We start from the raw sequence: 16,529 nt of genomic DNA, 5'->3' as shown, positions 1-16,529 counted from the left end.
GCCAGCTGAAGTAGCATAAGTGTTGAAATGTAGAGACAAATGGAGCTTCAGCTAGAAAACACAGATATAAAAGATTAGGGTTTCCCTAAAATTGATGCAAAACTACTTCAATTGGTCTAAATACAAAAAGTCATGACCGCAAATATCCAGAATACCATGCAGATCACCCACGACAGACAGACAAATGAACTGAATGCATGAAAAATTGCTCAGAAGACAGGAACAACAGCAGTCGGCTATTTTCCTCCTCTGGCAGATCCCAGTAACTCACATAGAAAACACACTTTTCCCAAAGTGTAACACTCCAAGTACAATTCAATCTACTAACTAAATCAAATACACTGTACAGTTAAAGGGGATCAGACCAACTGTACAGAAGTCTCCCCTCCTAGCATCCTATCAAATCCATTTATGAACTTCAGCTATTACCTCAAAGTCCATCTATTGCACCAGACAGTCTGATTTAGAGAAAAAGCTACACTATAACTACAAAATGGGTGTATAATGCCACAGAAAGGCAGAAAATCTGCTGAGCTTGACAGCTTTTAGAAAGTCCAATCAAGTATCACATTTACTACCAAAAAGAAAAAAACTCTTCACACACTTCTACACCTTAATGTCCCACAAATAAGAAAAAAATGTCTTAATTCTCAACAATGTGGCAAATGCTAACAAGTAAAGTGTGAAGTGAACAAGAATTTTTTGAAAACGTCAAGGTTTTCCTCTAACTTTCTATGAAACATTTCCTTCTGCACATTCAACTACAGTGAATATAAACGTTTCTGAGTTATGGCACGTTGTGAGGAAGCTTTTACCAAATGTATGCTCATTATTTTACCTTTCTTTTTATACAAAGAGCTGGCTGGCTCACAAAAGTGTCAGCTAGCAGCTTACTAAGAAATCTGCATACGTAATTTTAAAAAAGGAGTTTAGAAAAAACAGATGTTATTAAAGATTCAATTTGCCATTAGAAAACACACATCTTGCCCTATGTTTACGCTCCAGAAAATACGTTAGACCCTGTGCGTAAAGCGTGCTTGACTATAAAATGTGTAAAAGCACCGCAATCAACCATAGTGTTTTCCTTCTATTTCGGTGCTCGTCAGTGTAGCAGGAAGACAAAGCTGTCTCTAAGAAGAAAAAGACGACTTTAAACATCTGTTTATCTGTAACACACTAAATTAACACGTTGTTTTTTTCCTTTTGCCCACTCATGCTTGCTCAACAGCTAAAAACCTGACCGCCTATGTCTTCCTCATTAAAGCGGTAACACCCTTCCTCTTCCTCCACACCGTCGCCACCCTCCTCCAACTGCAAACTCCCGAAAGAGAACTTGGTGTGAGAGAGCGGGGATGTGCCGTTTGAGTTAACCGAAATCATGGAGCTGACGGCGGCCGGGTTGCCGTACATTAAGGGCTGGCTGTACGCACTGCTGCCCGTGTCTGACTCTGTGTCGCTGGTGTCTGTGCCGCTGCTAGTAGACCCGTCGATCATTTGGACCGGCTGGTTTAGAGTGTTGTATTTGTTATTAGACGGGCTGCTGCCGGGCTTTCCCTGACGCCCGAACATCCGCTGCACCGTATTGGACCGTGGCTGACCAGGAACCAGGAGGTTCCTGTCATTGCCGTTGGTCATCATCATTCTACGCTCCAGTGGGGCAGAGCCAGGAGTTTTGGCGTGCAGCCCAGAGCGATTGCGGTGGTTGATGGGTGTCGATGTCAGCTGGCTGAGAATGAATGGGTCAGTGTCAGAGCGGTTCCTCATGTTATTGTTGTTGTAGTACGGTTTAGCCAGATTTGGCGAAGTGCGGTTTGAGGCGATCGGGGAGTAGCTGCCATAGTGGTTTTGTGGATGGGATGATGGCGGGACCGTGGGAGTCTCCACAGGGAGCGCTCCAGGACGTTTACTGAAATAATGCCCGCCGTCATCCCACCGCGAAGCTGAACGTGGCTGACTGTGACCGTTTGTCATCTCTGAGTGACTGAGTGAGTTTGTGCGGTGATGGAAGCTGCTGATCACCGGGCTGGAGCACTGACTGCGTGTCCCGGTTCCTAATGGACGACCCAACACTGCACCTCGCTTGTCTCGCCCCTGAAAGATCTCATCTAACAGCGTGCTGTGGAGCGGGAGACGCCCATTTGTCAAAACGTCCTCATCTGTTAGCTCGTGACTCACATTAAACTTGTTACACACAGGAGACTGATTTACAGTGTTCCTGTTACCCTGCATGCTTTGCTGCTGCTTCCCCACCATACCCTGCTGCATCAGCCCTTGGTGATTGGTGTGATAGAACCCATTAACAGCCCCAAACAGCCTCCCAGCTTGCCCCCCATTTCGACCAGGACTACCCAAGTGCCTACTATAAGCACAAGGCTCATCCTCATTGCTGTCATTTGCATTGCTGTGACCCCGGGTAGCCCTGTTGTTCTTTGTCACATCACATTCACTGTCTATGTCGCTGCAGTCTATGTAAGGAATAGAAGAGCTGCTGCCTTTGTTTGCCCTGCAGGATGGACCTGGGTTGAGGAGCTGCTGGTCCAGTACTGATCCCGCAACGTGGTGGTTCTGTCGGGGCTGAGTCGGGTCTGAGCCAGGCGCTGCCGTTAGGCCATGAAGACCGTTGGTGGGGGGCGTGACCGCCTGTGGCTCCTCCGAACCATTAGGTACAGCCAGATGGCTCAATCTGTCTGAGTCAGGCTGGTCTGCTAATGGGATCGACGTGGCACTCTGCAAATAACAAGAGGGGAGAAAAGACAGAACATGGAGTGAAGAAGGAATGAAAGGTTAAAAGGGGGGAATAATAAAGGATAAAACTGTTATTTATTTGGGCTCTATTACAGGGACAGCCTTAGAGCAAGCACTCAGTTACACATTTTCACTCCCTGGAACGGCATGGGTACACAAGCTTTGTAATCACAGCTCCAGATGTAAACAAAGATGCTGAGGAGTGATTTTTAAAAAAAGAAGAAGAAAAAAAAAAGCTTGTTAATTATCGTGTGGTTGTGTTTCGGCGTTTTCTAATGCAGTTCCAAGTAAAGGTAAACATATTTCTCCCTCTGGTTTTCTACTGTACTTTCCCTCACACTATTTTGGTAGTTGACATTTCTGAGTCCATACATTTACGCTATGACTATTATTCTTTATACTGAGGCAATGATTGTTATTCTCTCACTGATTAATTCAAAACACTTGTGGGTTGAGTTAACCTGACATGTAGTTAGATTTCTCAGGAGGTGCCCATCAGGTTATGGCATAGACTGAAGGATAATTCAGACAAGACAAGCCTGAGCATATCTAAGAGTGAGAGCCAATGTCAGCCCCCAATGTTGATTTAGTACCTAAATACGGAGCTACTTCAACAACCTCTCACAAAACACAGTACTTTGATATGCAAGAAAACTATTCCTGCTGAAAGTGTAAAAGAAACTCATATTGCTCATTGAGGCAAAGATAGCAGGATATGCTAGCAGCATGAAGTGTGAACGTAATGCCAACCAATAACTCCAAGCACCCATGGATTTTACGGTGGGGTTATGTGTTGGAAAAGCAGGGCTTTAAGCAGCTGATTAAAAAGCTTGGCCAAAGATACAACATCCCAGGCAGAAAATAAAATATTTGTCAGTTTAATTATGTGACAGTATTGTGCAGTTCCTGAAGAGTTACAAGGTTTAGTTACTTTAGTTATTGTTAAACTAAAACGGTAAGCAGTTATTTTATACTTTTTATAACATACTGCTACTTTCTCATCAGTAACGACCAGCTCCTAACACAAACAGAACTCCAACACCAAGCAAGCTAAAGTTAGCCCGCTAGCTAAGCTTTGGGAAATAGCTTTGTTACCAGGTAAAGCAATGTTAGCCAACAGGAAGCATGTGGGTATTGTTCAGCTTGGTTTCCCAAAGAGTTTCTGATCTTACACTAAAGTAAAAATACCAGGACTGCCAAATTAAAAAACAAACAAAAAACAACCTAATTCAAGCATAGAATACACTACTTTGTCAAAGGCCAGAAATGGATATAAAAACGCAAACATGTTTTTCAAGTAATGCAACAAAGACTAACTGCCTCAACTATACGTGCCTAATTTTGACCTCCGATCTCAGACGAAACATCCTGGAGATATTGTGCATGCAATAGCACAATATAACAGTGCAGTGTAGTTTTGTATGCGCAGTTTTGGCTCATGCTTTTTTGCATAAACACTAACCTGCTAATGGTTGTGGGTGTCATTAATAATGGGTTTCTAGAAAAGTTTTAAGCTCGCATTACCTCTTTTGGCACATGTGATCTTGTGGAGGCAGACTGAGGGGATATGCTGCTGTTGGACAGGATCTTACTGTGCTTCCTGAAAAAAAAAAAAAAAAGCAGGGAAACAGATGAGATTATACCATATACGACTAATCAGCGACCGAGAAATTTGATTACATTTAACTTCAGTAGCTTGGCTCAGTCTTGGTAAAACGAAGGAGGAACACTACACCTTTCAAATGGAACTTTCTTGGGCTCGGAGTCTTTAACGTAATCAATGATTTGCTTCTGGGTTCGACCACTGCAGGTAGAGGACACGGAAAGAAGACCAGTTGATACGAAACCAAAATATTTTAAAAAGAGGAGTTCACTTTCAGTCTCTTTTTTCTTTCCTCTTCTTACCTGAACCGGAATGAGGATCCTCGGGTGAAGAGGATGGGCTTGGGTTTTGGTTTGGGCTCCTCAAAGAGTCTGAAGAAGGCATGGTACTCGACACAGATCTTCCAGAAAACCTTACAGCAGTCCCTGCTGGCCATGGCAAACTCCAGCGTGTCATGGTGGGCATTCTGCTGGGAGGATACAGCAACAAATATAAGCACAGAAAGCAGAAAGAGAAAAGGCGAGGCAAGAAAAGAAAGGAAACGTCGCATGAACTTACAGTGGGGTCGGCTCTAAGCTTGATTAGGAACCTTTTACGTTTGAAGCTGAGTTTACGGATCTTGGACCAGTTGAAAGAGTTAATTTTTGTGTTCCCCTGAATACAGAAAAATCAGAATCAGTTAAGACAGCACAAGCAAAATTGAAAACAAACCCAAAACTACCAGGCGGTACATTCCTTACCAGATGAGTTGGGTGGAGGCTTACCACAAAACGTCAGGAACCAATTAATCGATTTGTCATATCAGCCAAATTTTAAAAGATCTCAGCACTCTTTGAAGATGTGGCAAAAAAAAAAATCAGGGCAGTGAAACAGCGCAGACTGGACTTAATTGGGGTCAGCCTGGTCAAAAGAGAGTGCATCCACTGTTCTATGGCATGTTTTGTGTGTTATGTTTGAGAGTGTCAGGTCAGAGCACCATTAAAAAAACTGCCTGAACTGCAGCCGAGCAGCAGCAACCACCATCTGTTAATTGCTGTGCCAAATATCTCGGTGTTGTCAGTGGAGAAAACCTTCCACCTTGAGTTGAGGATACTATGATACTAAGACTAAGACTCCCTTCCTTCTTTCTTCTATAAAATATCTAAAGCATTTACAACTCATACAAAACATATTTGTCAGCCTTGTTAATGTGTGTCGAAAAACCGTTGGTGTTCACCTAGAAAATATCAATTTTTAGCCAACTGCCCCACCCAAGCCCCAAAAACCTTTTATGGCCCCTACTTATTGAAGATTTTACCTGGAAAACCAGTACCCCACTGTTTGCTACAGCCAGGCTGAGTTTAGTACCCTCGCGGTCCTTCGCCGGGTGTAAGCGAACACCATACATCTCTAACCGCCGTGCGATTTCAAGCAGCTGATAGTCCGACTCTGCCGGCGTCTGCCCGCTGTGGAGAAGAGAGATGCATCAAACTATCAGCGATCAATCAGCAGCTCATTTAAGCCATTCGTCTTAGTTAGTGTTCAAGACTTGCTCTCAGTGTGTAAGAAAATCAATTCCTCTAACCAAGAGGTAATGAGTCACAGCTTAAACTGTGCATCTCAGGGGTATACTGAGAATTTAAAAACATGGGTCAGCCTTAAAATACACTGCGGCACCCACAGCGGGGAGGAAGAAATCAGCCACAAAATCCACACAAAGTTTGTTTCCTCACAAAATCTGAAAATAGCTTCCTGTTTCCTGTATAAGCGGCTGAATTGGCCATTTCCTTCCTGTGTCGGCTAAGGGGAGGGTGAAGGATTGAAGGGAGGCAAGGCGGAGAGGAGGGTGAGGGGAGAACGGGTGTGCGGTGCACGGTGTGACGGTGACTGATGATCAACAAGTTTGTTTTTCAGCTCTTATTCAATTCAATTTTATTTATATAGCGCCAAATCACAACAAAAGTCGCCTCAAGGCGCTTCATACATTATTGGTGGTTAAGGGAGGGTTTTGCATGTCCAGAAAAGAATCTCATTTATTTATTTGCTGCCAGCAGCATGGAAATGAAATACATGATGTGTGTGTGTCTGTGTGTGTGGTCCCAGGGGCACAGTAGGAGTGCCAAGTGGTATGTTTGCAGATAGCCAGCTCTGCAGGGGAGAGATTTAGAAGTGTGTGAATGTGAGTGTGTGCTGGCTGTTGTGGTTAGAAGATAAACCTCTCTGCAGGAGGGAGACTTATGGGTGTGTGTTTGGGGGGTGTATATTTGAATAAACAGATAAATATCTTTGCATTGCAGACTGGAATTATGCGAGCTTGGTGTGTGTTTATATATGACAAACATATCTCTCCTGACACCTCTGAGCTTGCCACCTAGAAACTGATCTGTACCTCAGCTCAGTATTGTTTTCTAAGCAAGGATAATCTTGCTGTTTGCAGGTAAACAGTGCTGCTTTGGTACTGTTAGAATGACCTGATTGTTAATAACCTCTTGACATTCATGCTAACATACTGTGAAACTGGTGGAGTTTATGTTTGTGATTACTAAAGGCTTCCTCCCCCCATGAATCATGTATACACAGAACTGTGTTCACTTAATCCACCAAAGCTGATCAGATTTTAAATCCTTTATATTAATTTCAGATAATGCAGCTATGTTGGAAGTCAATCATGATCCGGTGGGAAAGGGAAACGTGAAGAGAGGAAGAAACATTAAGGATCATGATAACCATTATTTGCCAGAATTTTGTAACTCAAGTAGTTTGATCTTCTAGTAAAATAATTGATTCATAAGGAGACTTGATTGTTTTTTAGATGACCTAAAGGCAAACCTGAAAATTAACCGGCTCAGAAACAGGTTATGTTCCAGATAAGAGCTCATCAGGCATGACATCACTGCCTACTGACTAATCAATTCTCTGGAAAACAGCATCACTTCCTGGAAAATCTCTCAGAGCTGTGAAAGGACAGTAGGAGGGTCTAAGGTTTTTCCATGTGTTTGTGTTTTCCTGATGCAACTTTATTTAATTTCAACTTACAATAATTTTAGGGTCTAATACTAATAGTGTGTTAATATCCGATCCTGAAACAGGCCATGTATTTGTAGTAATAGACACTATATCAAATTAGCGTGCAGTCTATACACATATGGTTGAATTTGCTTTTTAAAATTGTATTTAACTTAGGTTGCTCTCAGACGCATGCTTGCAATTTGTCAAATGCTGCCAATGCACTTTAATGTGACCGGCTTAAATGACGAACCCCTGTGTTATCTGCTTATCCATCTGATAACCACTTCTGTGTGACTGCTTAACCTGATTGCTGATAAGTGAAGATGTATTACAGGAAGATACCCTGGGGATGCTGAACTTGCAGGGCCCCGTCTGAGCCTCATGCTCTCTCTCCTGACTTAGATACTACTCCTAATAGTCTACTCCAATCAGCAATCAGGTTACTCTTTAGTTGTTTTAACCCATATTTCCTTGTTTTTGATGGTAACAGCAGGTGTTCTCCCTGCTTTCATTTTATTGATAATAACTGTTTTGTTTTGTTTTTTCTTCTTAGTCTCCTTATTTAACTTGGGCACTTTTATTGTTACTGCCCCACATCTCAGGCCGGCAAAGTATAGAGTAAGAGAGCATGAAGGCTATGAAGTTAGTAAGACATGGTAGAGTAGCCGGGTGTGTACACGACTTCCACATGGGAGAGTGGGGTTTGAATCCCATTCAAGTTACTGGGAGGGGCTGAAAACCTACATTGGTTGCCATTTTTTTGACACTGTGCAGATTAAACCCATGCTGATTCCCACAAAGCATAGAGAAAACCCTGAATTCACTGGAACCCACATCTAATAAGCAATCCATGTGTGGACGTGCACACGAGATAACTCACACATGCTCGCGGTGGCAGTCTATGATCTCGTCTCTAATGGCGTCTTGGTCGGGCAGATACTTATTGTGAAGGAGGTGCTGCCAGCTCTGGGTCTCATCGAAGTCTCCGATCTCAGCTGGTGGAGGGAAAAGAAAATGGATATTTATTTAAAGTGAGGACGAGGAAGGTTAGGAGCTGATTAAAATAAAGATGCAGAGTGTTGAGGAAAAAAAAAGAGTTAAAAGGCCTTTTCCTCATCCACAAACCAACCTTGGCAACTCTGTTGTAGATGAAGTGTGCTGATGCATGCGTCCCCATCTGTTTTATACCAGCAGCACCCCCATATACTGTACTGCCTGCAGGTGCACATACGGGCTGAGCACTGACAGTTGCTATGACAACTGAGCAATATCCTTCAGTATACAGCGCTGTACCTTAGCAGCATCTGAAAGACGGAGTCAAGATCCTATATCCTCCATTTACAGAGCTGAGGTACAATGGTCGTTGTGACGAATCGCGACCATAAAGTCTGCATCCTGTAGACGACCACATGCTCACACTTCATTCAACTATAACGCTTACAATTATAAATGAGAGGTGATTGAGATTGTAATGCTATGGTGGTTCCCGTTGGTATTACTGTAAGTGTTGAAGGAGGCTGTTTTGTATTTATGTTCGTTGTCATTTACTTGGTATAAAACACAATAAGTGGTGCTGAAATTACCCCCACAGGGAATCTCTGTAATGAATCTGTTGATTTACAGTCAGTCATCTACATAAGCAAAGCATTTACATTATAATAGAACCTTCACAGAGGCCAAAGATCTTTTCAGACAAGGAAATTTTAGTAACTATTAAAAGCTATCTGCATATGAATATGCAGTATCTGCAGGCAACTGACCCCTCAGATTTAAGCAAGCAAGAGGGGCCATATCTGGTGAAATGCAGTCAGCTACTGTCTGATGATGAGCAGACTGTCAATGTGTACTCATTGACAGATGACAGCGAAAGCCCCAAAATATCAGCAGTTGTCCTGGAGGCACCAAAGGATAGCTGATGACTTCAGAGACGGTGAAGAATCCAACACCTCTCAACATGAAAGGCATTTACTGGGTGGCACAATGGCCTTTAGCCTGGCATCTGTCATGTGATGAACGAAAGGAAGCTGTGAGTAACAAGAGTGCTCTTTCCTGCCTTGAAAGGCTTCATCACTTCCACCCACTTTGCTGCTAAAGCGTTAATGAATAACCCAAGTAACCATCCATCGATTCGCTTCCACTTATCCTTTTCAGGGTCGCGGGGGGCACTGGAGCCTATCCCAGCTGTCATAGGGCGAGAGGCAGGGTACACCCTGGACAGGTCGCCAGTCTGTCGCAGGGCCAACACACAGGGACAGACAACCATTCGCACTCACATTCATACCTAGTGACAATTTGGATTATCCAATTAACCTATCCCCACAAGCTGCATGTCTTTGGACAGTGGGAGGAAGCCGGAGTAACCGGAGGGAACCCACGCAAACACAGGGAGAACATGCAAACTCCACACAGAAAGACCCCGGCCTGATGGTGGAATTGAACTCAGGACCTTCTTGCTGTGCAGCAACAGTGCTAACCACCGTGCCACCGTGCCGCCAAGTAACCAGTGTGCAGATTTCTGCCTTTTTATTCGGTCCGACAGCTCTCAGACATCAAATTACGTTCAGGCTCAAGTTTAATTTATTCCCGTTTAATTTGCATACATGCTTTTTGCAAAGCATGGATTTTAATTTCTTCTTTTCCCCCCCCTCTACACTGATGCAAATTAAAAATTAAAGTTATACGAATCAATACAGTTGCTGTGATTATTAATGATTACCCTGAACTGTGAAGGCAAAAAGGAACCTCAACAACCTCTGCATATTTTAATTAATTGTTTTCCAGTCATCGACTGCTGTTATGATTTGATGACATTCACAGCATGTCAAAATCATCTAAAAAGGGACTCGTTTGTGTGCTTCAGCGCCTTCCAAACATCAGATTCTTGAATACTTTTCGTGTTAAAACTCACACTGAATAATGTGGGAGACCATGAGAGCGGCGCTCGTGTCGTTGCAGATCAGACGACCACAGGCCAGGTCGCGTTTAATCTGTAGAGCAAACAGATACCTGGAGGAAAAATAAACAAACAAACAAAAAAATAGAAAGATTGTGGGGATGGAGGAAAAGGAAGATGAAAAACAGAAGTTTGGGGAAAGGTTACAGGGGTTAATGCACACTCCATAAACGCAGCAACTTACAATGTTAGAGCCAATCTCATAACCATTAAAGTGATGGCATTTAGAGAGAAACCCTGTGTATGCCCGCTGCTTTGCATCTACTGCCTTTAAACTGACCCTAATTGCGGGTTTTGTTAATCATTATACAGGCGGCTACTTACGCCATGATGAGGGCTTAATGAGAGTCACAGACACAAGCATGTGCACCCGTGTATGCACATGCTGCCGGGCTGTGATGTCACATTTTAATTAAGAAAGCCCAACAACGACAGTGGGAGGCTTAATAAAAGGAAAAAAGCCTGTAGGCAACATCACCCTGTAGGAGCACGCCAGAATTCAATGTAAACGGCATCACCGGAAAAAGTATTCAAGGTCCGCATGTTCATCTCCCACAACCTTTAAACCTGATTCGCTGCCTTTCTATTCACTGTATGTGGGCAAACAGTTGACTGCATTCAGAGTGAATCCATGTGAGAGTGTGATCAATGATCTGAGGCACCTTTTAATGTAAAATCCAATTCAACTGTTTTGCTGCGTGATTACCTCGCTAGCAAAGTTAATGAGGCTTTCAGTGCAGAATGTTATTACACAAGAAAGCTGCACTTATTTAGACTGAAAAACATCAGGTCAATCCAGCGGCCTTGACCATACTGGAGTAGCACTGTTATTGGGAGCAGATCCCATTTCTGATTTCAATTCAATTTTATTCTCACCCCCTGAAAAGAGAAGGTACATAAGGTACAGCCCTCTGTATCTTTAGCACCATTATTACATCCATACAATATTGATTGTAAATAAGGTTAGCACGTTGTTAAAACAGGCCATACAAAAGGCGTCATACGTTTTACTAGTACCTACCATCACGAGCAGATCACTTGTGATGGTAGGTACTAGTAACTACTGGATAAGTAAAAACTTTATACTACCCACAATCTTTCCATGGATTGTCTTCAAACTTCACAAGAATACACAAGGCTTCAGGGGTCATGATGACCAAGGTTGACTAAGCATTAGACCTTGACCTTTTTGTTAGCACCCAAGGTCAAAGCTTTTGTTGTTGTTGATATGCTCTCTCGAGTGCTCTGGTTTATACAGCACCAAAAACATAAATGTCACACAACCGGTTGGGGGTGAAGATTCAGTAATCAGCAGCTAATAGGAGGTTAACAGCTTGATATACACACAAGGAAGCCTTTCTTCCATCTGTGCTTACATTACTCATCAAAGGAAACACTGACAGCGGCAACACTGTGGGAGCCAAACAAAAGGGGAAAAGAAACAACTATGTGTCTACTTCATGTTCGTCCACTGACACAATCAGAGATGATATGAGGTCAGTGGAATAATCTCTCCTACTTTTATCTACAGTGAGCTGGTGACAGGAATCAATAGTAAGATGTAGGATTTCACTACAGTGGGTATAACTATAACTTTATTTCTACAGGTAACTTTAGTGCTTCCTGATTTGCCATCATCTCAAATTAACCCGCTCAGGCTCAAATTAAACTTTTTGTTGCTAATGCACAACCAAGTCCTGCAGTGGTACTTCTGAGTAAAAAACCCTCATAAAATATGTATGTGGGGTAATCAGGTTGTTAGTTTTTAACTGTTGCAAATCGGCAACGCCTGCCTCGAGAGGGTTGAGCCCAGCTGGGTGGCTGTAGGAGTGTCAGCACCATGGGAAAAATGTGGAAGGTCAGATAATTGTCCTATTTATGTTTTAGCCAAGTGACCGAGAATTTCTGCGTGTGTCCTAAATCAGCTCCGACAAACAGAAACAGTCCAGAAGGGTCCCGCTAGGCTCCGTCACACTAAACTAAACAAGAAGGTGGACTTGATGGTCTGCAGATTTTAAGCAAAGGACAGAGGGAATAGGTGGGAATCAGGACCAAAAAAAAGAGATTGGTTTTCCAGATAAAATGGATCTTCCAGGGTTAAACTATGATTAAAAGGCCAGAAGTGGTCAGACCATTCATCTTCTTTGACTTCCTTTCAGCTGGCTTGGAATACCAGAAGGTTTATTGAGCCTTGTTCCCAGATGACAAAAATATGTTTGGGTCCAGAAAAGACAAAACGGCTTATTTGATGTCAGGCATATAAATGTGTTATAAATGCTAAGGGTCTGACCAAAAACAACAACAGGCAGACAACAAGAAATATACAAGACTTCTGCCTCATGTTTGGATGCAGCTGTAAATCATAAATTGTCCTTAAAAATTCCTGGTGAAGGACTGAAATCACGCTGACCAGACAGGAAACCAAATGCTGAACAGCATGTCTTTTAATTTGGGAGCTTCTTCTTCAGATAGGTGTGGTTTCTGTGCGGGGAAGACCTACCGAGTCAGCTCCTCCATGAGCTGCGTGTGGTCAGGAGGGAAGAACTTCACCACAAAACGAAGGATGGTGTTTTTAGGCCCTGGAGGAGGGAAATAACGGGATGTGGTTAGGAAGAACGAGACAGAGTGGAGAGATGCAGAAAGGCTGCAGAGGAAATATCCGTTTACTACTATTAGTGGGAGTGTCTAATGTCTGAGTTAAGAAGAGTTTGGATTTGTGTTTTAGTTTGAAGCACAGAGGCGTTTGAAGGATGAAAGACGGGATGGGATCTGAGAGTGACTTACGTCTGATCTGCTTCAGTGTCGGCTTCAAAAGATCCAGCCACACCTGCGGGCATCAGGGAACAGCTTTACTTTCATTAGTGCCTTAAAGACGGATACCTGATTTTCATCTCTAGCTACAAAAATGATTCATTTTCAACTAATGTGCATGTTTGTTCCAGCTGTGAGAAAAGAGATCATTTCACTGGAAATATTAAAGACTTTAGTGAAACCTGAGGTCCTACGTGTAGCAGACACCACCTGATAATTACTAACCTTTAAAACTCCTGTATCTATTTATTTTATCTCATTTATTTTCCTTCAAATGGTTCAGTTCATGGGTCCACAGTTCATAATAATTCCCAAATCTGCTGGACACTTACTAAAAAGAGAGCTATTTTCAGCTATAATTTGTTAATAGAAGGAAAAGCAGAATTTCTTTCAAAGAAAATACGTTAAAACTATTATATCAATTAAAATAACATATATTCATTCTTCTCCTGTTTAAAAAAAGCACTGCACATTTGCTTTGGACATTTTTTAATGTGCATTTACTAAATGACTGGTCCATGCTCATGCTACAGTAATGTTTGGTCTCTGACTTTAGTCCACTGTTAGGTGGCTGCCAGGCAACATGACATGTCATCATATATCATACATAATTCAAGGTTTGTGGAAATAATTGAGATGTTGCTGAAATGATATGATGCTTTTGCAAGGCACATACTCCTGCAGAAATGCTACAAATGCACAAACTTAGCAAAACATTGTCACCAAAGCATTTTTGGGGGATATAACTTACATATCACTGTTGTGAAATTAAAATAATGTGATGCTTATCCAAGGTGTTACGGTGCTACAAACGGGTCATCTTGACCTGATCATAGGTGGTTACCAGGCAACAAGATTACGTTATTATGTAATGATATAGATAAGAACTTTCAGGGGTCTAAGATGTACCTGTGTGCCAGTTTTGGCTGCTCAACTCCCGATGGTGTAGGAGGAGCTCACAGATACTGGGTGAAACCAGTCTTTTATATTTCTATAACAAATGCCAAGAGAAAGGAAAGTGAAAATACCCAAAAAAGTCCTTATTTGGGGTTTAGCAGTAGCTGAAGCTCAGAACTGTATTAGCACAAACGATACCGTTGAATATGATGGCAGTGTTATGATGGCTACGTTGTAAGCAGATTCAGTGTGAATGTCTTTGATATATAGCGATGTTTCAATGCGGGCGATCTGCTTGACGGACAGCCTCATTTGTTATGTGCATGTGGGTCTGCTTTCTGAGTATTTGTCTTGACAAAGTTGTAATCATTTCTTCAGCATTACATCATTTGTTCCACTGATCCACTTCAAAACAACAGCTCTCATGCCCGAGGCACTGGTAAGCACAGCGACTGCCTGTGTTTAGATACATTAAAGAGCTTGTGTTCATGTGTTTCGACAGAATGGATCAGTCCATCTCTGAGTTACAGACTTACTGTTGTCTTGCAGCAAAATTCTTCTTTACAAGTTTTTTAAATTTATTAATTGCATTAATAGAAAGTGAAGTAAACAAAAGGATTAAAACTATAGACAGCCCCAGTAACATACAGCAAGTCTACAAAACACTATACAGCGAGCTGCTGCTTTTTGGAGCATAGAAAACCTAAATCCAGGCTCATTTATATCTGAAACACTTCTCACACAAGAGTGGTTACAGAAAAAGAAAAATATTTTATTTATTTGTGAAGTTTCTCTCCCCTGTCCTCAGCCTACCTCCACACACACACACACACACACACACACACACACACACACACACACACACACACACACACACACACACACACACACACACACACACACACACACGCCAGTGTGATAAAGCTTTCCCAAGTGTTTGTTAACATAAAAATGAAGAGCATGACTTTCTTCCACATTTGTCTTTGACAAACCAAAGAGCGCCAAGGGGGAAACACAGAATGCGAAGTTTGTTGCAGAGTTTCCCTAAGGCACCTCAAACACCTCTATTATATGACTGAGCACAACCTCAACCACACACGCTGTGTACCCATGTGATTAAAGCTAAAGTTAGCTTGTGGCAAGTGAGAAGGAAGTTTTAATTTGAGACATTTTCCTAGTTAGCATAGATAAAAAATGGTTTTAAACAACAGAAATGAGCAAAAGTACTTAAAGGTACTCCATGGTGCAATATGTGTGCATCTTACTGTCATCTTCCGCTGGTCCTGGTACTCCAGTCCAAAATAGTCTCCCTCAACCAGGTTGAGATGGGCACAAACCAGGTCAAACAGCACTTTGCCTGGTGAACGTTGCTAGAAGAGAGAAAAAAAAAAAGATTCAAATAAAGGAAACTGAAGAACACAGCTGGCCAGAGGAGGAAAGTCAGGTGCATACATCAGGCGAGTGCTGATAATGGAATTGATTTTTCAACTTTAAAGTGCCTTAATATCAGAAGTCTCCACATTTATCTTTTATCTTTCAATAGAATATCTCGAAAGATTGTGAGTGGTTCCAGTTTTCTAAAACTTCTCATCTCACCAACAAACAGCCGACCTTTAACCTGATGTGAAGCCTCAGGCTGATGTCTAATGAACAGTTTGAGGTCGGAGATTAGCTGGAAGCATTGAGAAATAAGAAAAATGCCTCAGGAGAAGTGTGCAAGTGAGTAGCAACACAACACCATCAGCTTTGCTCTGTTTAATGATGAACTGGCAGAGGAGGGAAAGCACTGTTCAATTAGTTTACTTCATCAGTAGTACAAGCCTCATGAATCTGAGATTCACTGGATTCCACCAAAAAACATGAGAGCCAAACGTGAGGCTAAAATAGTCAGGCACGGAAACCCAAAATTAGCCCAGAATCATTTTCTCTATGCAGTTCACTACCCTGCCATTCTGCATAGCTGTTGAAAAGTTACAGCGTACTATTATGCATTCTTAAGTTGCTCTAGTTAGGTTAATATGCAGTTAGAAAGGCACACATTCCTTACTTTGACAGGCACACACACAACCAATGACACATATTCATCTAAATCATGAGAACTGCACTTTAAGTCAACACTTAATGCTTCACTAGGAGACAAAACATAGAGCGTGGATGCTCTTAAAATCGGGAGAAGGTAGTGGGTATGCGTGTGTGTGTGTGTGTGTGTGTGTGTGTGTGTGTGTGTGTGTGTGTGTGTGTGTGTGTGTGTGTGATGTCCATTTCTCTCTGCAATGATGGTTTGATCATTTTCCTACACCAGCAACAAATATTCCCAAGCAAATTAAAAGATAAGAAAAAAAAAAGGGAAGGACGAGAAGAAAAATCCAAAGTAAAAGAGCAAAATTGAAAAATGGGCTCAAAATTTACACCCAACACACTTTCAAAGTTTACTTAATTTCCTTCCATTAATTCAATTCAATTCAGCCTTATTTATAGAGCAAAAAATTACAAAAAACCCCAGTCGCCTCAAGGAGCTTTATAATGTAAGGT

General features: G+C 42.1%; 1 protein-coding gene across 4 annotated transcripts in view; it reads right to left on the bottom strand.

Annotated features, from left to right (window-relative positions):
- The window catches only part of LOC146642331 (FERM, ARHGEF and pleckstrin domain-containing protein 1-like), a 74,545-nt gene that overhangs the window by 19,212 nt on the left and 38,804 nt on the right, over nucleotides 1-16,529 (bottom strand). For 2 of the 4 annotated variants that reach the window (XM_085398707.1, XM_085398708.1), the window contains exons 3-13: nucleotides 15,263-15,367; nucleotides 13,074-13,116; nucleotides 12,790-12,868; nucleotides 10,245-10,342; nucleotides 8,217-8,331; nucleotides 5,646-5,793; nucleotides 4,907-5,002; nucleotides 4,651-4,817; nucleotides 4,481-4,549; nucleotides 4,270-4,345; nucleotides 2,493-2,727 (exon numbers count right to left, since the gene is read on the bottom strand). In XM_085398707.1, coding sequence (XP_085254833.1) covers nucleotides 2,493-2,727; nucleotides 4,270-4,345; nucleotides 4,481-4,549; nucleotides 4,651-4,817; nucleotides 4,907-5,002; nucleotides 5,646-5,793; nucleotides 8,217-8,331; nucleotides 10,245-10,342; nucleotides 12,790-12,868; nucleotides 13,074-13,116; nucleotides 15,263-15,367 — 1,231 coding nt within the window. The remainder of the gene's footprint in view (nucleotides 1-2,492; nucleotides 2,728-4,269; nucleotides 4,346-4,480; nucleotides 4,550-4,650; nucleotides 4,818-4,906; nucleotides 5,003-5,645; nucleotides 5,794-8,216; nucleotides 8,332-10,244; nucleotides 10,343-12,789; nucleotides 12,869-13,073; nucleotides 13,117-15,262; nucleotides 15,368-16,529) is intronic. The other 2 variants (XM_085398710.1, XM_085398709.1) reach the window with 2 other exon arrangements.

Source organism: Rhamphochromis longiceps, linkage group LG23, assembly GCF_057381845.1.
Source record: "Rhamphochromis longiceps isolate RC_006_pf linkage group LG23, R_longiceps_female_GT1.1, whole genome shotgun sequence".
Lineage (NCBI taxonomy): Eukaryota > Metazoa > Chordata > Actinopteri > Cichliformes > Cichlidae > Rhamphochromis > Rhamphochromis longiceps.
Note: the sequence above shows the minus strand (reverse complement) of the source record. Positions and strands in the feature narration are given on the sequence as shown.